This window comes from Trachurus japonicus, chromosome 3 (genome assembly GCF_045865225.1).
Source record: "Trachurus japonicus isolate A0001 chromosome 3, Traja_1.0".
NCBI lineage: Eukaryota > Metazoa > Chordata > Actinopteri > Carangiformes > Carangidae > Trachurus > Trachurus japonicus.
In genome coordinates, this window is record NC_140909.1 from 20,145,105 (window position 1) to 20,172,610 (window position 27,506).

A 27,506-nucleotide genomic window follows, 5' to 3' on the forward strand; every position below is an offset into this window, starting at 1 on the left:
AAGGTTGTGCATGGTCCAAAAAATATGACTAGAAGCATTAACGATTAACAATCTTCTCATAGTAAATCAACAGTTCAACTTGCTGCAGTCATTCAACTGACATTTCGACCACTTTTATCTCTGGTTTTAAACTGAGACTTTATTGCTTTCAGTGGGTACACTTCAGCTGACACTTGAAGCTCAGTTTATCACACATTCACCATTTCAGCTCCTTTCAGTAGTTTTACTTCAACTACACTTTTAGCGTCACTCAGTAGTTATACTTAAATACTACACTTTTAGTTGGTGTTGACACTCAAACTTCAGCGTCTTTCAGCGCATCTATTTTCACTGATCTTTCACCGACGTTATTTCCACCTGCATCTTCAACTACTCTCAGTATTTACAATATCAGATTATGTTATATTACAAGTTACTTTTTAGTTGAAGGCAAATTTAAATTTCCTCTTTTCTATTTTTACATCTTTGTCAAGTTACTTCGACTCTAGTGATTAAAAGGGCTATGTGAAAATACAACCAACTGTTTGTGAATCGCTTCCTACTGCTCTTATTTTTTTCCCCATCATGCTATTTACTGATGACTATTTTTGGTGTCTGTAAACAAAACACCAGATAAAAAAGTATAGGATATCTGTATTCTCTATGGGTGGTGGTGAGCAAATTAGGTTTTTGTCCCACTTACTCAAAATTGTTTTTACTATATCAGACAGCAGTTGTTTGCAAATGTGCAAAATGGCGGCATCACACACTTAACATGAGGAGGGGTCACACTATGAATAAAGATTATTTGGATAATCCATTATTTTGCATTTATTACTCTATTGTACCTCCATATAATTACTCTGAACCGCTTTAATTGAGTCTGAGCAGGAGCCAGCAAAAGATAATGTTTTCACATTACCAAATGCTTCCAGTGTTGCTAGGCTGAGAGGAAATGACATATGGTAGAAAAGCATAATTCATCTGGCTGAGACACTGATACCCAACCATCAGAAAGGAAATTAATTCTGCTCCCTCACTGCACAGGCAAGCAACATTAAAAACAGGAATAAGTAACAACGGCAACCAAATCACACACACCACACTCATACTTGTCATATTGAAAACCAAACATCCAATAACCAGACTGAATTGGGAATGTCGTGGAGCTTGCTTATCTGATGTGATGTGTGGGAGACTGTGTGGGTTTTTTTTTTTATGTGCCTGTATGTGCAAGACTGAATGAGATTTGATTGAGTGGGTGTATCAGTGTGTGTAGTATGTTAAGGTATTGCTTCCTTATGTATGCAAGAGCCACTATCAAACAGAAACATGATGAAAAATGGTTTGCATATGCATAAGTGTGTCCATAATTACAAAGTATTTTTTTTGGCTACTATCATGGATTGTTGACCATCTCTAAGCAAGCACTGGAGAGTGTTCAAATGAGGATTATCTCCCCCAGCACAGCACAGCACAGTTTAGCACTGTATGTCATTGATTAAGCTTGCGTATATTACATGCCAACACACATCCCACTTGCATAGTGGTTTTGTCTATCTCATAACAACTGTCTAAGAGAACCATCATATAGGAAAAACAAACATACAATATCTGAAGATGGAATGAAATGTTGCATCATTTGTTCTAAATAAAAGTATATCGCTACTTTTTTTTTTAAATTTACACTATAATATCATAACATATTTGTTATCAATAAGTGAGGTGCCTGTATAATTCAGAAATGTCAAGATTCAGGGGTTCAAAAACACGAGTATGGCACATGTGCCCTATAATCTATTACATACTGTATATCTGTAGAGTCTAGTTTACTCTAGTAATTCCCAGAGTGGAAAGGCCAGGGGTAATGTGACCTTAAAAGCACTGTCTGAAGAAGGACAAAACAAGAAGTAGAAGTTTTGTTTTTTGTTTTTTTGCCTTTTTAATCGACAGTGTAGTAGTAGAGAGAGACAGGGAGGCAGAGAGAGGGGGAGTGACATTCAGCAAGGGGCCACTCGAGTTGGGATTTGATACAGAGCCAGCTGCAGCGAGGACTGCACATGGGGCGCCTGCTCTACCAACCAAGCTAAATGACACCCCCAAGAAATAGAAGTTTTGTCTGTGATATAATTGTCTAATAAAACAAAAGTATTCCTACCTCAATATAATTTTGCGAAGGTATTTCATTTTTAATACTGTTACAAGAGTCCTTTGTTAAAATCATAGTACCTACAACACATTTGTTTTATTCTTATGGTGAAACTAGTGAAACTCTGACACCTTAAAGTGACAAGCCCTAGATATTGGTGCTTTAGACAATACAAGAGCATAAAATCGTGGTATGAATGTCTAAACATTTTTCTCATGCACAGAGTCTCTCTGGGTGCACTCAGTTTCAAAAGTAATATCAAAACCTGATTTATTCCAAGTGTATCCAAAAGAATAAAGTGCTATTTTATACTATACTAGACCTTGGTACACACCATGGAGAATGACTAAGAGCTGACACTGAAGCTGTAATATCACAGATTAGAAAATGGTAGAATGATTAAGAGTAGTGGATGTTCACTTGAACAGACAACATCATCCTACGGAATGGAGAAAACATTCTGACATATTTCAAAGCAGATATTTAGTAATGAATAAAGGAAATCTGACATTTACAGACAAATATATAACATAACATCAAAGCTTTGCTTACGTTTCCTCGTGGCCAGTAGCATTGATTTCCATGTTTATTCTGACCTCTTCTTTCTACTCTGGAGAGATGGATGTGACAGGTGAATGAAAAAAAAATAGAAAAAAAGAGGTATGGGGAGTAGTAAACCCACCATATGCGAATTTCCTCATCCCTTAATTTTTCAGAATTCAGAATGTAACCTACATGTAACACTAATGGACTTTTTTTTTTTTACTGCAGACGTTTTGACATGTCTTGGCAGGAAAGGCACAGGTGTAATTAATAGCATTAATTACAGCTGTGCTCCATTCAGGTCTTGCGGGGTGTTGGTTGGTATTGTGCATGCTGTCTTACTGACATGGCTTACTGGGACACCAGTCATCATTAATGTTACTAATTACACCTTACCATGCCCAATCAAAATGTCTACAATGAAAAGGGCTTTGCTGCATATTTAGTGTGGATTATCATCTAATTTTCAACTAATGTATTGTACATCTTCTCTTATATCTAAAGAAAATAACTAGTCTTAGTTTCGTTACGATTCAAAGATGTTTCATTAAATTTAAGTACAGTTCACAAACAATTTCCTTCTGGTTCTGATTCTGAAAACTTCAATAACCTGAAACATGTTTCCTTTAAAACTGTCAACATCTTTCTTTTTTACTGCACTCAATTTTACTTTCAGTGCTCTGCTTTCTATTTTCTTTGTGACTTTCTTTTAACACAAACCTTTCAACTGTTTCACCAGTAAACAATAAAGTACTTCTACTTGTTTTTCACACGTATACAGTAGTACAGCTACCTATTAACTTGATCAGACAGACTTAAAGCTGGTGGGCTTTGAAAGATCCCTGGTGTACGCAAACTCTCCTCCACTGCTATGGAGTACTTCTGCTGAAAAATAATATCTCTGATCTGATTGTCTGGAAACAACAGTTTCCAATACTTGCACAAACTTGTTCCTGACTCAGACCCTGAGAAGAAAACCGAGACGTGTCTTGGGAGAATTGTACCGTATGCACAGACTGCATGCATGCTGTGAGCATTTACGGCCAGGTGCACAAGCCAGGTGGTTGTGTATGAATCTGCTCTGGCTAAGCCATCACTACAATACAATGCATTTAACATCCATGCACATTACTGTCATGAAGTTCAAAAAACGTTTTGAAATATGACAGTCAGCATAACAAGAACAGTGCGTTCTGTTTTCCCAGTGGCCTCTAAGTGCCGCCACCTCCACCCTTCCCATTAGCTGTGGTACTTTCTGATATTTGTCTTTTGTCCTAATTTTTTCATAATTACTCAATAGCCTGTTATTATTGCAACTGACCATAATTGTCATAGGAAAAAAAACGGGGCAGTAGTCAGGGCAAATGTCTGAGAGAAGTCTGGCTTCTAGAAAGAGAATACATTACAATTTGCTTGGTCTCTAGATCAGTAGTTTGCCACAACGTATAATTGTGAGCAAACTGCATTATACAAATGGCGAGATGACTATGGTGCATCTGAATGATTATACAGTATTAGCCTACTGCATACAACTGAATATGCTGTATGTGCAGAAGAACAAATGCAGATACTCTAAATAGAAATCAAGTCCTAGCTACATAGCCTATATAGATAATGATGTCAAGTAGAGGACACAACCCCAGGTTAGGTTTGAACAAAAGGACACTAGCAGTGAGAAAACGACTAAATGACAAAAATAGAGATGATTAACAGCAATGATGCTAGTGGGAATAAGGATAAGTGCACCCAGACTATAAGGAACAACTTTTCAGGTTTTGGTTCAACCAAACAACTAGCTTGCCTCATTTCCTTCTGCAGCAAGTCAAGCAAGCTCCAATATTGATCCTTGATTTGCATTTAATTATTCATTAATTGTTTTGCACTATACAGTACATTACCTTGAAATTGCAGATATGTCTCCATAGTATGTCTTTATGTACACTATGGACCTTGTCATGAAGAAAAAGCCTACAAGGATAAAGGGATGGCTGTCTAGAAACTGAGACAAGCGTAAGCATTCGTAGGTTGCCTAGGGCAGGACAGACCGAGGTGAAGTCACATTATGCAAGTTGAAAATGTTTCAAATGGGAAAAATGCCCCTTTTCTTGTTCTTAATTGCTCTGATTCATGAGTGTAGCCTACAGGAACAGGGGGGAAGGATATAGACTGTGACAAAAGCAGTAAATATATTTGTCTACATCATCTTAGGCAAATAAGCATGGACTAAACAAAAACATTCCAGTGAACCTGAATTGAGATAAACATTCACAGAAAAACTATTGAATTTTAAAGCTAGAAAGTGTATTATCAAAATTTATAAAAAATTATAAAAAAAACAGATAGCTCCCTGTTAGCTGAAGCAAGGTAGAAGTATAGGAGTAGCCTATAGTTTACATAGAATATGTTGAAACACTTATACTTAGGCTATGTTTATTATGACCTAATCCACTAAATCAGCCAATAGTTAGCAACACATTGCTATGCATACTGTATGTTCAGGTCAGATTGGTAACCATTGCTCTCTTTAAAAGATAGGCCTATATTAAACTGCTGATTTTTGAAAAAGCCAACTGGCTGTTGTATAGTCTTTACCTATCTCTAGCTTTCCTAAATACTCTTCTACTCTAGGTAAGAAAACATTCTGTGCACAGGTTAGGACATTAGGGAAGGCTACATAGCCTATTTTCCAAATCAAAACACAAATGACAAAAATACAGCAAGGATTGGTGCTCAAATACTAGAAAGCACATATGAGATGAACAGCCTGCTGTACTTGTAATTAATTATCATTTGCCAACATGTCATATGCACTTAAATGCAGTGTTTTCATGGGAGTGGCTTAGTGTGTTTGGGGAGTGGCTGGCTTGTTCACACATTTGCCTTGTTCATCACTACGACAGGCAGAGCCGAAGGCAGAACCGGGACACACAGTGTACTACATCATATTCACTAATTGCACCATCTGTGGAGTGTTGTTGTGCTTGTTTTACAAACCCTCCAAACGCTACATTTAGCAGATGGGCTCGCGCGGCCAGCTAGCTACTTAGTTTTAAACTGGTTCACCAACTTGTTTTCTAAGTTGGAGAAATGAACTTCTGAGAAACCCGGCAAAGGATAAGGACATATAATATCGCGTGTGCGCGTAGGTGACGAGCGGACTTACTTGGTGGTTATTACACCCGTTTGTTATAGTTTTTTGCTTTTTTTTCTCCTTCTTTTTCCTGCATCTGAAGCGCGAGGAAAAGGAGGAGGACCCACGCTCAGTCGCCGGTCTCGTGGCTTCTTTGTATACAGCAGCAGCTGTGTGTAAATGCATGGGCACACAGCGTCTAACTGCTCCTTGAGCGACAGCTTATTGGGCTCAGTCCAACCTTGATGTGGTCTTCCTCCGAAATGAAGCGGCTGAACCAGGCGTAGAAGAGGAATATCAAAACTTTGCTTGAAGCCCCCTTTTTTCCTCCCCACAGCAGTATCTCATTTACCCCAACAAAGCTGGGGTCAGTTTCACTGCCTCTCTTGTCTCTGTGCGCTTGGATTGTAAACGGCAGAAACAAATTGAGCTCCGTGCAGAGTAGGGCTACAGCTGCGCGGCTCCCCTCACATCATGGATGTAAGATTTTATCCGACCGCTGGTGGAAATTCTATCCCGGGAGATCCACAGAACCTGGATTTTGCCCACTGTTTGGGCTACTACAACTTCAATAAGGTGAGAGACCCCTCCGTTGTGTGCTTAAGCCTACTACTAGTTGTGTTCGTGTGTGTCCAAGCTGGTGAAACCGTGCTCCGGAGGGCTAACTGATCTGGTCTTTCCTTGAATGAGTGAAAATCAGTTGAAAAATTATCCGATTTAAAACAGGTGATAAGCTCATTTTGCTAGTTTCCTTCATTTAGCCCGCTTCCTCCCTATCACCGCTGGCTTTTCTAAAGTTGCCTAATGAATTCTGCCCTCCATTGCCACAAACTTTGTTGTTGTGTTTTAATGGCAACGAGAGTACAATGCAAGTGCAGTGACTCCGTGTTACTTTTCTTTTTTTGTTGTTGTTGTGTGGCTCAGAACAGCTTCACCGCACCGCAAAACTCAGCAGAGTGATGTGATCCATAGCCATATGCGATGTTGGATCCACAGTTTCATGTTCCTCAACATCAATGCTGGATCATTGCATCAGCAACCTACATTAGGCTACAGTGTAAAGCATTAAATGTGATCAAAGTATGATGCAGTGTATCAAGTGTCAGATAAACTCCCCTGCTCCACTGTAATCCAGTTTCATGACCCCCAATATGTTAAATAGCATGTGATAGAGATAGAGTTTGCCACATGGAAAATTTCTTGTGTGTTAGCCTGCTCTTTTTAAAAAATATTTACACAATAACATCAAAGTCATTCTCATAAATTACAGGCTGTTAACTTTTAATCAGAGTATTAAACTGGCTTTTGAAAAAAAAGGGGGGGTTGTGCTATTTTGGATAGAGCATAAAAATGAACTCTTGATTATTAGTTTTCAACTTCCTAGCACCACATAGAAATGCACACAGAGAAAGAGAAATAGACAGCAGACTTTTTATCTGCTCTGTATGAATGTGTTCATTGTCAGCATTGCGCTGTGTTGTGCACTTATCTTATCTAAACATGGCCTCAGTAAACCCTCATACTGTCACACTAATAAAAACAGCCTCATGATGTACAACATAGTTTTCTTTCTCATGCTGGATAGCCTATTTGCTACATTTTTATATTGTTAATGTTAATGCAGGAAGTTGTTGTATTCACCTTGCTACACATGTATACAGTGTGCAGTGCTGTTTCTGAGTTGTTAATAATAACACTGATGAGGAATGACAAGTTTATTAACTCTCAAATGTGAGACTGAGGTTATATAAAACACAGTTGATGGTTTGTGATATTTTGTCAGTGATGTAACACTTGAACTATTAGGCCAGTGATCCATCAGCAGCTTGACTCCTATGTTCCACAGCAAGAGGGAACATCACAATGACAGGCAAAAATCACACAACAGCGGCGTGCTGCTTTTATGAAGTCTAAACAATGGTACCCCCTACATCCCCCACCCCTACACACACACACACACACACACACACACACACACACCGACATACCCTCCCCCCCAAAAATTATTCAGCCCTTGCAATCTGATGCTGCTCAAAACAGTTACCAGGTTTCTCACTGTTTCATCAGCTCTTTGTCATGTGGCCAAGTTGTCATATGTGCCCAATTTCATCATGTCTTCATCAGCCTTGAGAAATTTTAACTACATTGCTTTGAATTGGTGTAAGAGACGAAGTGCGATTTTATTCCTGCTCACATTCCCCAGGTCAAGTGAAATTTTCCATCTGTAACAGTAATTGGCTACAATGCAAAAGGAGGCAGAGAGCAAGAGGGAGGGTGGTGAGAAGGTGCTTATCCAGTATCTCTACCAGTTATTTCAGAGAGAGGGAGAGAGGGGGAGAGCACAAAGCTTGTATTTCATGCTAATTACAAAGCCTTTCCATGGTGAACAAATAGATTCTTTTGCATGCATCTTTCAAATAAGCCTCCAGTTTATGTGAATCAACTTGCTGAAAGGTAGCACAATGCAGAGCGGTTAGTCATCCAAAAGATGTGGCATGCTTACAAGTCACACAGAACTAAAGCATTAGTTCTTACATCTATTTATAAGCTGTCACAGCACCTTTTTTTCAAACTTCTACTAGATTCACAGTTTCGATTTGAAAACAGGCAATGCCCTCTCAAAACGCTGGCACAGGAAATGTTCAATTTTAATGACAACAGAGACAAGAAGGGCCCAGAGGCACTTTGAAACATCAGAGATTCTTTTAAATTTACAGAAAAATCCAAACGAGTGGCACAAACTTAATTAGGTGCTGCAGTCATGACTAATGAAGCTGCCTGTTTTTTGGCTCTGAGATGAAGGAGAAACAGCAGTCCTGAAGAGAAACATGCCACAACTTCACACAGCTGAATAATACTCATAAAATATATTTGGCAAGAAAAATCACTTGCTGTAGATTGATAGAATAAAACTATGTTCTTTTGTGAAAACTCCCCTTAAAGCGAATGTTCTGTGACTTTTGAGACGTTAACATTCAGACTGTTCAGGTGGGCGATAGTGCTGTCACAGCAGGGTCCATTTCACCTAAACCACCCTGACTTAAGGTTGAGCACAGATCAGTTCTGCTCAAGGGCATACCCACCACGGCCCTACTTCTACTTTCAAGTTTTGTTCTCAGATTGTCTGTGTTAAAGTTTGGAAAATAATGAAGTCTAAATCACTCGTTAAAAGTTAGAGAGCCTGTGTATACATTTTAGCACATCGACATAAACTACTCATAAAAAGTTAGGGATATTGGTTTTTGGGATGCAATTTCAGAATGCACCTACAATGCACTATAACCTTTTTATTTGACACGTTTAACATAACGTGCTGTTCTCTAACAAGGCGATTAACCGCAAAAATCACAACAAGTGTCTGATCCATGAATCGACCACTAAATGTTCTGGTTCAGTGACAGTCTGTATTGAGACAGTCCTCTTCATCATGCTGTTCACATTTTCACATCATGAGACAAAGAAGACACCTAACAATCCATCAAAAGTACCTGGCCATTGTGAGGCTTCATACAGGATGTTCTCAGAGAGAAGTTGCCACTGAGCTTTGAGTGTCAGAGTGTCATCAGCAGGATGCAACGGAGACACAGAGAGACTGTAAGAGTCACAGAAAGGCAGAGAAGTGGACATCCTTTGGCCACATGACAAGTTATTGAGACATGTCAGTGATGATGTGAGATAGTCAAACCTGTTTGTGGTTTTTCAGGGCAATAAGATCTTGCACAGCAACCAAAGACAAGGAGCAGTTTGGATTTGATCTTTTTTTCTTCTCTCCTTTATTTGTAAAAGCCAAACGTGACTGACTTTAATGGTCTCATGAAAAGGACCCTGTGTTATACCCATATTTATGGCCATCTGGTCCTTTTTTTTTCTAAAGGTTTAATAATGTTTCAGATACAGTATCCATTTAGTGTGGGCTTTCATTACCTCCAGGCAAAGAGAGACTGAAATTACCAACAGATGTTAATACAAACTCTTCACCTACACTGGTGCGAACACTTGAGGTTTATTTGTTAAACCAAGACCAGCACCACTGAGACGTCATAATTCTTTGTAGTTGAGAATGGGCCATACATCAGTTTTTTAATGACACTGTTGCAGGAACACATTTACAGCGAGAAAGTTTCAAACTTATGTGACCTGTATGAACTGATGTTGAGCCCTGTAAGAATAAGTATTTTACTTGAAGCTATAATCCTTAATCCCTATAGTAGTAGTTTTTAATGAAAATGCGACCACAGAAAAAACGGGAAAGAGAAATACAGTGATCGTTTTTATGAGCATGTTAGCTGAGCAAGGTAACTGAGTTTGCCATGCTGTTTGTTGTGGAAAACTACTCATGTCATGTGCAGCATGAAATTAGATTGCGATTTTAATTACTATTGACTGAATTCTTAATTAAAGCAACATTTAATAGTTTGGTTGGTTGCTTTGTAAACAGATACTCCTGTTGCTCCCCTGTTGTATTTCTGAGTAGCTGCTCACAGTATGTTTGGTCTTGTATTGAACCACACTTGCTATTTTTTACCAGTAACCACGAGTGTCATCTCATCATTCAGGACTAAAAGCTTAAGCCGTACAACTTATTCTGAAACAGATTCTCTAACTTTTCCACTTTTTATTCTGAACATTGATTAAAAAAAAAAAAAAAAAACTCCAGAGAATGTATTCACCATCTACTATGTCCATTCACCCATGATATGAAAGACTAACTGTGCTGTGAAAACAATGATGAGGAAGTTGTTCAGACTGTAAGACTTGACATGATGATGTAGAACTACAGCTGCAATTATCAGACGATTTTATGGAGCCTGTAAAATGTGCTGTAGGTGGAACAGAAGCCTGCTCGTGGTTCATGTGGCTCCCACTGACCCGTGCATGTGTAAGGAAACCAAAAACAACAAAGATTTAAGGAGCTGGGGGCAAGATCTTGGTGAATTATAGTACTGACACGGCAGCAAACCCCTTATTGTGTCCAGAACTATAGTGGACCAAGCTTCTTTTGTGTCTGCCCCCCCCCCCCCCCTCTGCTTCCTTGGGAGGGAAGGGGTTAACATTCAGCTCAACCAGGGGGCCTTGTGCATCTCTCCAGTGTACACAGCTGGTGCCATTTCATCACACACATTCTAAACATATCCAAACACAACTTTAAATGTGTGTGCAGTGACGCTGTGTGTGTGTGTGTGTGGGTTTAACCCCAGAGGCTGTCTGCTTTGACAAACTCTATGCTTGATGGATATGACTCCAAGGTGCATGTTAAATGTTTAAGTGTCCACGAAGTGAATAGCTGATGTGTTTTGCTGAGTCTTTTAGTTGTAGCCTGTCAAGAGACATAGTTCAACAGATTTATTAAACACCTAATTTTCCCACTGAGATTGGAGAGTGTTATTTTTAGTCTGTCCACTCGAAGGCACATACTGTACTTGAAGTTCCTGCATCTAAGAATGACTGCTCTGTTTAACCGACCACACTATATACGTATGTCTATATGGAGCAGATGTCTCTCTGTGTACAGGTTTCCACCTCCAGCACTGTGTCTCAACGTGGATTCCCTGTAAACAAAGCTGATGATGGTTTCTATGATATGACATGATATAAGTACACACGCAGTGATAGAGACATACTTGTGAAAAGTGTGCAGTTGTTTTTGAAGATTGGCTTTTAAGGGATTCACAGTGATTCTTCCTGAAGATGTTATATGGTTGTATTAAACCATGAGCCTGATAGTTTCTGATTCATGTGGCACCACATTATCACATCTGTCACTCTCTTTACTTTGTTGATCATGGTAAGATGTTGACATTGTGGTAACATGACGCATATGAACATGCACAAGCATCAAGCCAGTCTCTGAGAATTTGCTTCACTTACACTCAAGTTGTTTTTTCCAGTTTAATCTGATGTGGTGAACCAAGAGTGTGAACCTGTGGGAAACATAGCGCCAGGTTATCTGTTTTGTTTATAAGGTGGACATGACAATAAGGTTCTGAAATCTTATACAGACGTAGACCATTACCTCCGATCAGCACTCGTAAAGACCTTCTGTAATCCTGCCATCACTGCTCATAAATCCTCTTCATTTCATCTCCCTGTGCTTCACTCGACGTGCTTCATTTAGACAAACCTCACACTCTGAAATAGTTTCTCCACTGCTGTGTTTGGCCGGCCCACTGTCCAGCCGACATGGCCGTAGACAAAGAACATCTCAGTCCTGTGCTTGAGGTTATGATTTCATGACCAGAGACAAATCAGGGCACAAACAGAAAGTACAGGACAGCAAGTAAAAGAATCAAGTTGGTTGTCTTTTGTAGAGTGGGCTTAACATGTCTTTATGGCTTTATGTTTCTCCATGAGGATTAACCCTGGCAGTGTTTGTCCCCACTGAACTGAGACAACCGTCTCTTTCTGGAAAATGTGTAGCTACATGGTGGTTTCAAAAACATCTCTTTCAGTGATAAAGAGGATGAATGCGCAGGAGAGACACATTTGTTATTGGATTTTGATCATGTACACAGCATCGCTGCACCATCCATCAAACCATGTAAGTGCCTGAGGAAAAATAGTTTCTTTTGACATCCAATATCATACATTAACACAGGAGTTCTTTTTCAGTTGTTTTCCTCAATGAGTTGAGTGGCTATTTAAATGTTCTCTTAATGATCATTGGTTTGTCTTCTTGATTGCTTTTAATAGCTATTTTTTCTGCTCTTGTATCACCATCACACAGTGGAGTTTAGATGCAGTGCAATGCAATCTGTTGCTTTAATGAAAATTGCTCCTTGCATCGTTATTACTTTTCTCCAAAATATGTTATTATTTGATGCTTCATTACTGTGCAAATGAAACATGACACACTAATAACTTCCATGTGTAATTTATTTTCATTTTGGTGATTAAACTGTATACAGTATAGCGTAAAAGAGTTATCCACACTGGTATCAATTACAATGTTGTTTTCAAACATATTTAAACAGTTTTTTTTTGTGAGGAAATACACAAAGCCACAAAAGCTAAACCCTCTCCAAACACATCCATAAATCCTAGTTTCACGCAGAGACCAAACTCATCTATGAGATAGTTGAAGGATTCTTCTTATTTTCTGTGAACACTGTGCTCCTTTGAATCAAACAAGATATTTTTCCACTGTGATAAACTGTTTTAATCTGGTTTTGGCTCACTTCATCTTTGACAGCCTCAACCTTGCTGACTTATTAAAAGGAAGGGGGAAAAACTCCCTTCGCCCCCAAAAAACTGCTTTTACCGTGAATTAAGCAGTTTTCAAAAGGACCAGTCAATCACTTCTGGTTGGCTGATTCAATAAGTGTTGTGTCCCTTTAGTGGTTAGCCTCGCTGTTAAGGCACATTCATTTTTAAAGCTTTCCAGAGACGCAGCCATTCCATGTTTCATAGATCTAATGTCCAATTCTCTTAATGGGCTCACAGACTGTATCAAAACATTCTGCTGTTTTCCTTTTAACTTGACTTGCTTGACTTAAGCCCTTGGCTCTTTTCAAGGAGCACAGGCCACTGACAAATGTCCTCCCGCTCACACAGTTATGGGTAATATTTTCTAGACTGGACTGGAGTTGAATTCATTGCCACGCTGTTTATATCAGACTTCTTTCCTCCAGCTGTTAGTGTTATTTTCTCTGAAGTCAGCTTCCAGTTGGGTAAATGCAGAATCACATTTTCTAAATGTATTTATTATTTGCAGCAACATATGAATTAGTCCTGTTGACCAAACTAGAATTATTTGCCGGGTCTAGGTTTCATTTTATGGTTTGATTTAGCTGTAACTATCCCCGCTAAAGCAGCCTACTCATAGAAATATTAGTCACTGTTCCAACAATTGTTCATGTATGAGTAGCGAGAATGTGAGTTTCTTTCTCATTATGGGCTGCAGGCTGCAGGTGTGTGTAGTATTACATTTTACGCAGTGTGATTAATTCACCCTTTCAGGCAGCCCCCTCCTACATCACACATTCCCATAATGCAGTGTGTTACCAGGTTGTGCTAAAAGGACTGACAATAGTAGCAGGTGTGCAAATAACCCTTAGACCTCCTGGACAAAGAGCTTAAATAATGGGGGTAAATAAAACTTTTATTTGAATGGTCAAATAGATGCCATGTTGGAGAAACCTGCCACATGGTTCAAGGAAGACTGAAAAACCTGTTTATCACCAAACCGTCCATGGAAGCATCACTTTAAAAACATATATTTAATGATAAGACTGAATTACTCATAGCTTCATACATAAAATAAAGCCGCTTGGTCACTGTTATATCCTTAACTCACATGATTCAGTTCATGCTGGTGAGAAAACACCACAAAACATTCAGTCTGTTTTGTCGTAGTTTGATAATGTTAATGTCTGTCTGAGCAGTAACTGCCATAGCAATAATACTGCTGCCTATAAAGCTAGTCCCCCCCCCCCTCCCCTAAATGAGCTTTAATAGTCTCACAGAATTGGAAAACTGCCATCTCACCCTGCCACAGTTAGAATGAATCTTTTATATACATGCATGTGACTGATAAGAGTATTCACTGGCATGAATAGTTTGTTTTTTTGTCAGTGTTCACATTGAGTTCAAATGATATCAAGCTCTCAATACAGTGCACTGATGAAGTATTGTCTTGCTCCACTATTAAGTCCCAGAGGAGAATGAAACAGCTGTTCCAAGAAAATATGTTTGCCCTTTATGTCTTCCGTATACTGGGTTTGTCAGAAATGTGTATCTATCTTGTAGAGCCATTTCACCTTAAAAGGCCCTTCTGCACAGGAATTAAACAACAGTTGCTCTTCTCTGATCTGTAACATGGTTTTCTTTATAATTTCTTCCTCTGCTCAACTGTTCTCTGCCAACTCATCTGTCATTTTTACCATTCATATGACATCTCACCATAAATAACTACCTATAACCCAACTGAGAACTCAAAATTGTCTTAACATAACCATGTATAATGCTTGAAATGACAGGAAGGGACACTGGGGGACTGTTGACTCCTTACATCACTCTTACGTAATTCTATTTTTGCCATAACAATGGCCTTCGTTAATGAAGAAAGCTCTCAAATATTCTTGAAATATTGTTGCTCTCAGATTTTCCATCTCATAAAAAGGATGCAGTATTCATGAATCTATCTAGTTTTTATTTGGTTGTGTGATCAAAAGGAACAATGGACATGGCCTCAGTTAAAAGCTTCTAGCCACACAATAAAGGTCCAGTCCCTGAAACCTCGGCTGGGAATATGAATGGGATCCGTGGAATTCTTGAGCCAACTTCTGATGTTTTGAGGAGTTGAAGTCAAGGCTCATTCACAGCATGTCTTCGTTTTATTGTGATGTGTGTGTTTCTGCTGGCTCGACAACTCTCGCATGTGGTCATAGTGTGGGATGGCAGCAGTAGAATCAAGATCAAGGTCTGTGAGGCCTCAACATTGGCTGGGTTTCCCTTGCTGGACGGCCACCGACGAATCTTTCAAATGACATTCCTTCCAAGGAAACTGATCCACTTCCTCATCTCTTGGAGGTTCTGACTCACGGTGTAAACTTTTCAAACACCTGAACAGCCTTGGGAGTGTGTTCTGCACTTTTTTTCTTTTTTAAATGGCTCCACTACATTTGTGTGTCTCCCGCTGATAAACAAGAAGAGAAGCTGAATGATTACACTGTTTCAAAGGCATTACAGGCAGCTGATTAAAGTGTTAGGTCGGAGTTAGCCAAGGTTAACCGTCCATAATGAAACACTTTGAAAATAATGATACGCTGCATGGTTTTATGAAGGCTTGTGGCTGCTCAGCTCAGCAGTGCTGACCTTCAGCAGTTCTGCGAGCTAATCGTAGAGACCCCACAGCACCCCTGTAGTTTCGAGACTCCATTAGCTTCTGATAGGCATCTAGGATAGCAGAGCTCGTACAACGTCTCTGAACCCATTGCTGTGTCACTGAGGTGGCTGACCATCCCTTTTAACACTCATCATGGGATATGTCTTCAGCTGCTACTTTGATTTGTGAATGTGGATATGAGGCACAGCGGGGCTCAATGGAGTTGTTAGAAAAGAGCAATTTCCACTTTTTATATTGTGGTCAATTAATAAAAAAGTGGAGGAAACTTGACACCATAACACAATTAACAGCTATGAAAATTGTCTGAACAGTATTAGATTGTATTGTAGAATTTGTCATTAGTCTGGATTATACTCTTGCCGGTACTTCATTTTTATATTGAAAACTGGCTGCTATCCATGCTCCATAACTACTGAGTAAGTAATACCTCTATAGAAAGACAAATAGCATTATTATCTTTGCCTAAGATGTATAACTCCTGTAAAAGTTAATCTGTGTGAAAATTGTCAGCCCTCTTACTACAACTTCTGTGTTTGTTCTTTTGCCTCATGCATTGATCTTTTCATAACAATGAGATCTTATTTCCTTCATAGATAGAGACTAAAATGTTAATTTCATTTGTCTGAGAGACATATTTATAATTGACAAATATGTGTGCTGCTCATGAAATTCTCTGGAGCAACAATAATGTTGACTGTTAATTACTAATTCAGCAGCCAAGAACTTGTGCTTGTGCAATAGCAGTTGAAATGACATAGCTACTGTCGTGTCTTGCAAATAAGTATTTTGCTGATTTGTGCTGTTTTCTGCTGTATGGATGGTTGAGAACAGCGAATGAATGCAAATTGATGTGTAATGCTCCTGGCAACACAAAGAGGCACATTCCCATTAGTTGTAGTTGATGTAGTGGTGAACTATCACTAAGTTTAGCTGAATGTTTCTGAGCTTACAATAAAAGTCCCAGTTTACCCAGTCCAAGCAAAGACACTGGTTTCTGTTTGATTGTCATTAGATGGAGGGATGTTCAGCTTCACTATTAGTGGGTATTGATATTTTTAGTAGAACATATCCCTAACAGGAACTAATTAACAAATAAGAATAATTGCCCTGTTCTTTCATTCATCACCACAGCTTCTCATAACAGTCAAGCTTCAAGCAGGAACAACAAAGTAGTACATAAATCAAAGTGGTTTCCTTTGCCAAGTCAGAACCCCCTGGGAGGTACCTTGGTGCTTAATTAAAATCCAGAAGGATCATGTTGTAAGTGTAGGTGAGCGAGCCCTGAATAACAATGACAAATCATGCCCCAGAGCATTAGTGTTGTGTTTTGGAAAAGAATAACAGCATCTCTCTTTGTTTTCTACACCAAATAAACAAGATTTAATGTGAAAGAAGAAAACATTTCATTGTGGCACAAGGACTGTGGTGAATATGGCTTCTCCTGGATGTAGAACCTGCCAAAACTAGAATTGACGTATTAATCTCATAATTATCCACACAGGATTATAATGAAACAGCCCATTATTAGACATTATTTGATAGCTTACTCCTTTTCAGTGCACTGTTTATCATCCCTTTTAAGCCTTGCAATCCCTCATGTGTATGTGCCAGCTAATAATGTAACCATGTGTTTGTCACACTGTCACGGGTCATCAATGGAAAGCGGTGATGATTGCAATTTAAAGTGATCTCATGTAGGCTTTACCAACCGGTAACTAGTGAGAATTACAAAAACCATGGTGACACAACAATATTGGGCTAAAACTATCTAACATTAGTCCACTTGAACTACCGCAAACTAATGGTCACAGCAGACTGAGCACAGATGACTGGCAAAATCACTCTCCCCACCAATGAGATGAAAAGATGCCAAATGCTGAAATTAATTTAATATGTAACTGCATGTATAGCATTTTGGAGACTAATACAAAATCAGTAATGGCACACAGACATTCTCGTCAATGTTCTCTACATTGTGTGTATTGCGGGATGTCAGAGGCCATGGCGGCAGTCCTCGGGGCTGTTGTCCCTGATCTTTGAGTTTCTAGATCTGACAGTCCTGCAGTGACCAGGCCAGCCAACACTGACTGGTCTCTGGGCTACAGCCAAAGATATTGTTGTAAATCATCAGATGAAAGACGACGTGGAATCCCATTTTCCAGGGACAGCAATTGAAATATAAACTGTCCTACATACTGCATACTGCTGTTTCTGCAAGCATCATAATTCTGATGTGCACTGGCTCTTAGGAGAGGCTAAAAAAAGAAAAGTACATTAAAAAGGGAATGTGTGTAGTTATCAGCAGAAAAAACCTCTCCCAAGTCAAATCCGCTCAATTACAGAGCTCTGGAGAGCTATCCCCAAGCAACCCTTCCACTGGCTAATCAGTCACAGCAAATTGCAGTGGTGAATATTTCAGACTCGACAGATTTGAATAAAGACATCATGATTATTTCACTATTGTACAGTACCCTCAAATAATTTCAGAGGCCCTTTAGCTGGAGCCAGCATAAACTGCATAACTCCTTATTTAAGTACAGGGGGGGGAAGTCAGGGGAGAAAAGCAAACACAAGTGCTGTCAGTCAATGTGGTGAGCTAATTGGTTCGATCTCTTTAGCGAAGATGAATGAAGAGATTAACTCTCCCTATGTGTCCAGTGAATCTCCCCCTCTGGCTCCAGGTAAATTAGCTGATGACAAGTTGACAGTGGGAATTCTGTTTCTCACTGCAAATTAAAGCTGCGATCAGCTTTTACAGCAGGGTGCCCCCTGTTGAAATCACTGATCTCTGTCATTATAGGTTTTGTTATACCTGTATATTGATTCATTTGATTAGTGGCATTTGTCTTACAGATTTGCACCTGACAGACATGAGAGACCCTGATACATGCATTTAACCTTATGTTACTGCTGTCAAGTTTTTTTCCATTTAGGTGTTAATCATCTTTGTATATAACCAACAAGATGCCGGGAGATATGAGCTGCAATATCACATGTTCTGATGCTCTGTGCAGGCTGTACCTACTGGCCAGGAATTCAGAGAAACGGGTCAAGAATGAGCCTAATGAAGACAAATGAAGAGTGATAGGGGAACATGTGCACTGGAAGGTGTGAGTGCAGAGCAGACTGTGCCCTGCTCTCATTTATTTTAGTGGAGAAACTCACAGCATGATCCTAAAATAGAGGTCAAGGCTCAAATACAGAAATTTTCAGCGACTCCTTTTTTAGCTGCCTGCAGTAGAGAAATGGGATAAAAGTGTTCAGAGGGAGCTGTGGTCAAAGGAGGAAATCAATACAGCTGTAAAGAAGGGTTGTACAAATACAACATTATACAATTATTTTAAATTGTAAAAAGACAGAGTCAGGGTTACTTGCTTGTATGCTCTTTCATGTGTATGAGAGGGAATGTTGGAAGGGCTTGTCAAAATTTAATCTACAGGATATGACAACCGTTGCGTCTGCACATTTTACAAATGATTGTGGTTCATAGTTTCTTCTGCTTATATACCGCACAAGTGCAAGATTTGTATGGCAAATGGATTTTCACCAGTTTGCCTGATCAATGGGGAAATTGGACACACACTGACAAGTGTCATCAACAGAAAAGATTTTTAAATAAAGCTAGAATAGAGTTGTTTTTTCTCATGTGAACACTTTGCTAAGTTACCTTGTTCTTTTGAAAGCACGTCCTCAATACACAGCAGACCTTCGGGTTTCTGTGTGCCTTTGATCTCCCACCTGTCGTTTTTACACAGCGGAAAGGAATCATTTTTGCATTATGACTAAAAGATGTGTAGTGCGTCTTTGTTCCAAATCTCTTTAAATGTCAGTGCAATGATATGGAATCAAAGTTGAAGCTTAGTGTTTGTAATTATTCAAAGCTGGTATCTTAATCTCTTGGTGCTTTTGAAGTAGGAAATGTTAAAGTGACATTTTGAGTTTAACTACTGTTAAAAACATTAGTGAAGCACTTAGCCTGATGGTTGCTGTCACAAGAAAAACAATGTCTGCAACTCAACAGCTGTCAGGTTTGCTAATGATGTCCTGGTGTGCTGTCAATCTAGCAGATGAATGGACAATAGTATGCCAAAGAGAAAATGCTTGAAATAGCTAATTGCTTCTAAGAGCCTTCTCAACCATTCTGTGACTACTATGTTTTCACAGATGTCTTTTCCAGCTGCTATTTCATTATGGAACTCAAAGACGGTAGAGAAGCAATGCGCTGGCTTTCTTGATGGCTCTGTGTTGTTGCACATCAAGTCGTAATGATTATAGATACATTATTGCCGCCGCAGTGGGAGATAAAAACAAAATGGCACGTGCGGAGATGGCACAAAGCAAAACATCCATATCTCTGCATTTTCATTATTTCACCTAATTTGCCCCAGTCATTCTGTTAATCTCTGCCAACTTGTTGATTGTCAGTTTGGAGACACATTTCTGGAGAAGAGCCCGAGAGTATTTGCAGCCGGACCTCTGTCAGTAGCGCCAAGCAACACAGCCACAAATTGGAATGTGGTACAGCTCTGGGAAAGCAGCCAAGATTTAAATTAGACAATAACCTCTGCTCTCTCTATATTGCCTCTCTTTTCCAGCTGCAGGCCTAGCCATTTGTTTAATACAGTCAGCCCTGTAGTATATAATAGACTGATATATGAGTCACCGCTCAGCAGTTTGTGTTTTTCAGATTTATAGAGATTGAACAACTGGTCGGTTTGTGCTTACTGTGGACTTATGGTAAGAATAACAGAAAAGACACAGGTTGCACACCAACTTGGAAAGTTATTGTCACAGTACACAGGGAGGTTTTAAAATCTATTACTGGACTGAAATGGCTAAAAGTGTAACATCTAACTGGCTGCACCCCATCCTCCAAATAGCTTTAAAACGTTTACATTTAGTGTAAAGAGTAAAAAAAAAAAAAGAACCATCCCTAGAAAGAGTGTACATTTCTTATTATTAGTATCAACACAGTACTATAGATTAAGGATTCACTGGACTGAATATCTTGTTATGATCACTCTCAATATTTTGGGCTTTTCTACCTATTGTTTTTATTCACTAAATCGAATATCTCCCTCTTCCTGCCATTACTCTATACGAAATAAAGGATTGTGTCGAGTCCATCACTAAAAGCTCTTGACTGTGCACATTTCCAAAGCTGGTTATAATGAGTGTATTAGCCAGTGACGGCACACAGGGAATAGAAAAATGCATCTGTGCTGCTAAAGCAATAAGAGAGGACTCCACTCCCAGCAGCTTTCAATAGAGCTTTATGTGGATCCAAGTCCCAGAGCTCATAGCCACACGACAAACTGAGAGAAGTAGCACAGCCATCACCATTAGCGCCACCAAAAACAAACCCATTTCCAGTGACAGAAAGCCGCTTTTCTTTTGTATGACATTTAACCATGTAATGTTTAGTTATTGGCTTCCTTAACCCCAGAGCAGCCATCTGCTCTGTTGTAGAAGAGTGACAAACAGAGCAGAGTAAGCTTGGTTCAAATCCACACCTCTGATACCATCTTGAGTTGGAGTTGCTTCAAAGCTGCCGAGAGTAAACAGCCTTGAGACATGGCTTAGCAGTAAGAGCAAGACAACACCACCAAGCCAAGCCTTTCTCATGTAGCTTCCTCAAGAGCTGTGTGTCCATGCAACAGCAGCCATTGTGAGAAAGCTACACCATGTTTCTGAGGCTCTCTCCATCATCTAAGCCCCTTTGTGGCTGTGGGCCAATGGCTTTGCACCCAGTCAGATCAAAGATGGCACCCCATTTAGCTTGCGCTTTCTTTTAGGATTTGCTCTTGAGAGTACTGAGCAGACTCAACAGCTAAAAAAGAGAGAGAAAAAAACGGGATGTTGGATGTTGACCTGCATAGTATTGAGACTACTGGGCTCAGGCTATGGGTCCGTTATGACGAATGCTGAGACCATCTTTGTTTTGGCAGCAATTGCAAGTCTTAGCCTTAGAGAAAACAGTAGCTATGGTGAACCTCAGTGTATTTTAGTTCCATTGTGTAACACACTGGCATTGGATGAAGCTGTGGATGAAATTATGGTGTTAATGTGTTAGTGTATTGACGCTATGTTGGGTCTTAAATCAACATTTACACGTAAAACTTGATGACAAAGAGTTTTTGGATATTAACATTATTAAAGAAATGAGGAAAAGAACAATTCAAAATAAGAGTCGTCTTATTTTTAGCTGTGCTTGTGATGTGGCAGTGTTGGTCTGTCGGCCTGCGCACCACTTTGGTCTGGACTGAAATATTCTTAACAACTTTTGGATGGATTTCCACGAAAGTTTGTTCAGACCTTCATGTGGTGCTACAGTGAGGGAATGATATTTCATGATAAGATCCCAGAAATCAAATGGCCACAGTGCTGTCAAGCATGAGGTGAAGAGTGCTGTAAAAATAATGTGAGTGGCAGCTTTCCTGCTGAACTAATGTATTAACTTGTGCAATAAACTCAGCTGTTCTTATTTGCAAGTACTTTAAAAGACATGCAAAGATCTTACAAATGCTGTCTCACCCTGGTCTGTTTGCATCTCTATGTTATCACTCTTATACACCATGTCTGAGCTTAATGTAAATTTAGCCCCAAGGAATATTCTGAATGCACCAACTATAACTCGCCTTTTACTGTCTGTCAACACGGCCATAATGACTGGGAAGCCTGAAAAAACATAATACATATTTGCTGAGCTGTGAAATCGCTCAAAGTTTTTCCTTTTATTTTGATAGTTAAGCTTGTCATTTTGGTTGGATATGCAAACTTAGTTTAATGCCCCATGACAGAATTGTAATGTTCCTGCACCATGAAGTGTAATTTGAAGAACACAGGCTTTGCCTTTTGGGTTTGCTCATGACAACCTCCATCTATAAAGGCTAGCTTTTACATTTTAGAGATGTTGTTGATGACATCTTCAATCAAAAGTTAAAGGTCTAAATTTCAACCTGCACCTCCAACATGTATAAGGCAGGATGCAGAGTTCACAAGGCCAAGGGGTTTAGACTGTTCCTTGAGGTTTGAGTTTACTATCGCAGAGCAAGCTGTGATGACAACAGCTCAGACCACAGTGGTCAGTGTGGTGTGAGAGAGGAGATAAATCTACACAGCCTGAAAAAAACTGTCATCAGCTTGATTCAGATCCCAGATAAGACTTGGACTTTTACTCATGCTGGATGCTCTGGATGGCTGTTAAGGTACTCACACTGAGAAGCGAAGGAGGAGTGAGATGCTCACAATGTACTTCCCCTCGATGCTACCTTATGTAGTTGAGGACTAGCGGTCCTAATGGCGGAAGACAGTGCTGGGCTGGGGGAGTAATGATTTTAGCTTTAAACTGAATTACCAATCGATTCGGCCTGCAGATCAGAACACAGCTTGCGAGCAGACTGTGTGGACATGCTGTGTTGTGGAGTCGCTTTACAAATTGACTGCTGCACACATAGGAGGGAATATATCTATATATGTCAGCTCTGCGCTGCATGTGCAGCAGCCTGCTGGGCGTGAATAGGCCTTGTGATCACCAGAGAGGCAGCTGCAGAGTGTTTATTCTGAATTGGGTTGTAAATGAGCATGTATTTGTTGAGGAGGACCTCGGGAATCAGGAGATAACTTTTTCAGGGGCTTCAACGGGCCCGAGCAGGATTGCAGGAAAGCAAACGGGGCTGCTCTTTTGAGACTGAAATCTCCTTTGCCGAGAGAGTGGCTCTAACCTGGCCGTACGCCGAGCCTTAAAGGAAATTGCATAAAATAATACATAGCAAATTACTGTGGGTTTCTCAGGATTGGAGGTTGAGTTTTAACTGTGGTGTTTTTGCTGTCTTTTATGGAGACCACTGGAGACCATATTAGCACAAGTGTCATGTTCCAGAGAACACATGGTAGGCTGTGATTACTGAGCTCAAGCTGAACTGTAAAATCGCTTGTCAGCAGTTGATATGTTTCTGGAAAAGCCCGGGCGCTTGATTGAATTAGGTTGGTGGCTATTGGTGGGGAGAAAGAATGTGTCCAATTTGGTTACCTGCTGACAGACAGCACTGGTATTGTGAATTTTTGATTGTGCTGTAACACTAAAGTACAGTCTGCAGAAGCTCGTTAGAATTGTCTTTTTTGTATTAAAATATTATGTAATCATCATTTTTACCAGTGACTCTGTTAATATAATGATTATTCAATGAGCACTGACAAAGCAGTATTGTATGTTCAGATGGAAAAAGGCAGAAAGTGGTGCATGTTTCTCCATTTGTATGCAGAGATGGCAGCGGTGCTATCAAGCGCTCTTCAGGCATGTATTCTGTGGATCTTGGTTGTCCAGTTCATGTTTACTGATAGGATCTGTGTGGTTACTCCATCATACTGGGGGTGAGATGGGGTCATGTTGGTGCAATATTGTGTTTGCCCTGAGGTTGAAATAATTTTGTTTGCTATAATAGCTGTAAAACACCTTATTTCCCACTAGACATTCTTTCATACAAATATTCCTGCACAGGGATTTAAAAAGTGGGAGAGATCAAGCATCGGAATTACATCTGTTTCAGTCAAAAATATAAAAAATAGGCAGTGTGCATGTTGATATTTGTTGTTTAAATGTATGTCCTTGATGTGTTATCTTGACTAAGAAAGACAAGAAGGGAAGTACTGTGCATTTACAGCAACATGTAGAAATTCATATTTATCCCATTCGCTGCGAGGTTGCTTGGCTTTCCGTCTGCCTGCGATCATGCAGACAGTGGAGTCTTTTCACATCAGGATCAGGGTCCATGTAAGCTCTTAATTCTCTCCTGTTAAACAGTTATTGAAGAAATGTGCTGGTGGTGCAGAAGGAGAAATAAAAACACTGAGTGCCCAGTGTTTGCTCTGCCATGTAGCCATGCCTGGCTCTTAGTGCGACTCATATTACAGAGCACCTTTAACTGTGAATTCACTCTGTTAATAAAAGCCCCCTAAAGCTATTTAAAGCACTCTTCTCAATGGTTTCCCTATGGTTCCCTTCAAGGAGTACATGACTGATTTTTGGAAATGTGAAGACTTGTAGTGAGATGGTTGTTGCTTGAATGCACGTAACGTCACCGCCTGAGCTGTTGCTATAGTGCTTTACGAGACAGTTAAGGACAGTTTTTTGGGGCCATGCGCATGTATCCTACGTAATCCAATGATTCCTTTCCCCATATTTCCCCAGCTTTTCATTTTTGTTACATCTCTGTCACAAAAATGCTTCTCACTGCACACACACACACACACGGCTGTTTGGCCCCTCACATAGCTGCTGCAGCTCTCGTCTAACTCGTCACATCATTTTAATTACAGAGCCTTCATTGTTTGCACTGACCCATTTTAGCGCGGTCCCTCACCGTCAGCTGCATGGTCCCTCCAATCACACTTAATTTCATCTGGCATTTGACTCAATCGGCACTGCCGCGAACATGAGCGCTGACTGCCTTCACCCCCAAAAAATGACTTGGGAATAACAATAACAATCTCCACACACTGCTCTGGTCGTCCGTCGAGGCCTTCAGCCCCGGCCGCACCGCAACATGGTACAGCTTTTAATGGAGAAGATTGATACCAGTGGCTGGGGACATTTCTTGGGATGTTAGTCACAGATCTCAGAGGAGATTTGGAACTGCTCTTAAAGGGCCCTGGAAACACAATAAAGCGTGACTCACAGAGACAGAGCCCAGGGAGTTTCACACTACTAATTAGTACTTGGACTTAACTTGATTGTGTTTTCTCTTATGAAGCTAATGTGATTCGGATCAGTGTCCATGCTTACAATATGTTATTCAACCATACCTCTCAATGTGGTGTTTGTTTAAATACACATTTCTCAGTGAGTTATCAACACTTGCATGTTCGTGAAGGTGTCGTCCACATTAACCAGTGTTGTCTAACATGGCGAGTAATTGAGTTTAAAATGTGTGACTGTTAATGCTAGCAAGAAGTTTGCCTTTCTCACAGTTTCCTTCCAGGAGAGTAAACAAGCATCATTACTAGAGAGAGGATTACAAATCAGTCTATATTTCTCTGGGACTTTCCCAAATTATCAAGGAATTATTTACAATGAAGAGCAATTGTCTGCTCTCTGTAAAATCTTATTCACATCCAGAGAGACACGGGGATAGAAACAGAGACACCACTGCACGAAGCCCTATCTCCCCCACAATCAGAACAATGTTCCTAGTGCTTGAATAGAGAGGGATATCTCTGAGACTTCAATTTGTTATCTAAAAGAAGAGGGGGGGACGGAGTAGCACTTCCGAGATAAGCCGAGCATAAGGTTAATTACCAGCCGAGTGGCTGACGTAACCCAGCCATGTCATGTCTCAAAGTTACACACAGCTGGGAAGCAAAGGAGGGCTAGCTATTGACAGATGTTTCTCACTTGAGGCCTGTGAGTCTCCCTGTGTGTGTGTGTCTTTTGTACATTCGTGTGAGCATTTGTGCAAACATGTAAACCCCAGTGCTGGAGTCAGATATAGTTTAGTGGGGCAGCTCCAGGTAAGACGGCACCAGAGGCCTAGACAGCTCAAACCACCTGCTTCAGCAACTGCTAGCAGAGCTTGTGGCTCCCCTTCTCACTGGTGCGTAACACTGTTAACATTTCTGCTGATTCTCCACTCTCTCTCCAGGGCATAGACTAATTAATGGATACCATTCGCAGTTGATTAGCAGCAGCTCTTTCGGTAATTACATTCGCATACTAACCACTCGGAAGAAAAGGAGAAAGCAGAAGAAAAAAAAAAACACAGAGGGCCAGAAAATATATTAATGCACTTCTCAGTTCGCTCTGATCTTAATTTGTTTCCACTATTGTTTGGCTTCTGCTCAGATAAGAAGCCTTTTTTTTTTCGCTCTGTCTTTTGGAGTTCCTCATCACTCATAATGTTTTAAGAGAGTGACTTTGTAATAAACACACAAAAGAGATTACTGCAGAGCTTTGTTGAGAATGGGAAGAGTGTTCTCAGTGGAACCTCATGAAGACGCAAACGCGCTGTGATTCTTTCTCCTCTGAGCCGTGTAGGCTGGGTTTTTGCACTCCTCACTCACAGAGAGGTGCATTGTGCTCCTGGGCCCAGCTGCTAGCCCATAATTCTTCATTCTATGTCCCATTGTTCCTACCTGTCAGCATGGTTGTGCCTCCAAAGAAAGGAAGTGGCTGCCATTTTGCCAGCAGGCTATGTGTGGGTTGGAGGGTTTAGGGTGATGGGGGTGTTGTGAAAACATGTTATTTCCTACCAAAGTACAGGGTATTAATAGCTTATCAATTGTCTTAAATAGTGAGGTGTCTTTTGCAGCGTGGCTTTCTTTATTGGTTTTGCACAGTTTTTACTCTGAAATCTACTCTTGTATTAACAAGTAAATGCTTGGCTTTATAATGGGTGGATCCATAAGCATACTGTAGATAAATGTAAATCAAGTCAAATTAATTGTTAAACACTGCTCTACCCATATTAAAAACACTCCCCACCTCCTTATTTCCCCTCAGTATCACACCTCTCCCATAGGTTATTTGAAGTTAATAACCTGCCATTGCATCTTGATACTTGGCTTTGTGATGCAAACATACACTTAATTGCCATCCCACAAGAGCTGAATAGCCAGACCAGATTCTCATTACCCCTGTTCCAATCGGCCTGGGCCTCTCACACGCCTCTTGTCATGTCACAATAATGGCAGAGTGGCAGAATGTGTCGGTGCACGCACGGAAAGGGGTTAACCCGATGTGTAAACATCTAGAACGGAGTGTGACAGCCTGTTTAAGTGACAGGTGTCCCTTATCAAAGGGGAGTGGCTTATGTTTCATTGGGTTTTTACTTGGACACCATTGTACTGATTGTGTTTTTTTTTCT

The 27,506-nt window shown here is 40.1% G+C and overlaps 1 protein-coding gene across 1 annotated transcript in view; it reads left to right on the forward strand.

Annotated features, from left to right (window-relative positions):
• The first annotated feature begins 5,541 nt into the window (after positions 1–5,541).
• Positions 5,542–27,506, forward strand: part of tox3 (TOX high mobility group box family member 3) — a 38,944-nt gene continuing 16,979 nt past the window's right edge. Inside the window, exon 1 of the mRNA XM_085765781.1 lies at positions 5,542–6,377. Coding sequence (XP_085621907.1) covers positions 6,276–6,377 — 102 coding nt within the window. The 5' untranslated portion in view covers positions 5,542–6,275. The remainder of the gene's footprint in view (positions 6,378–27,506) is intronic.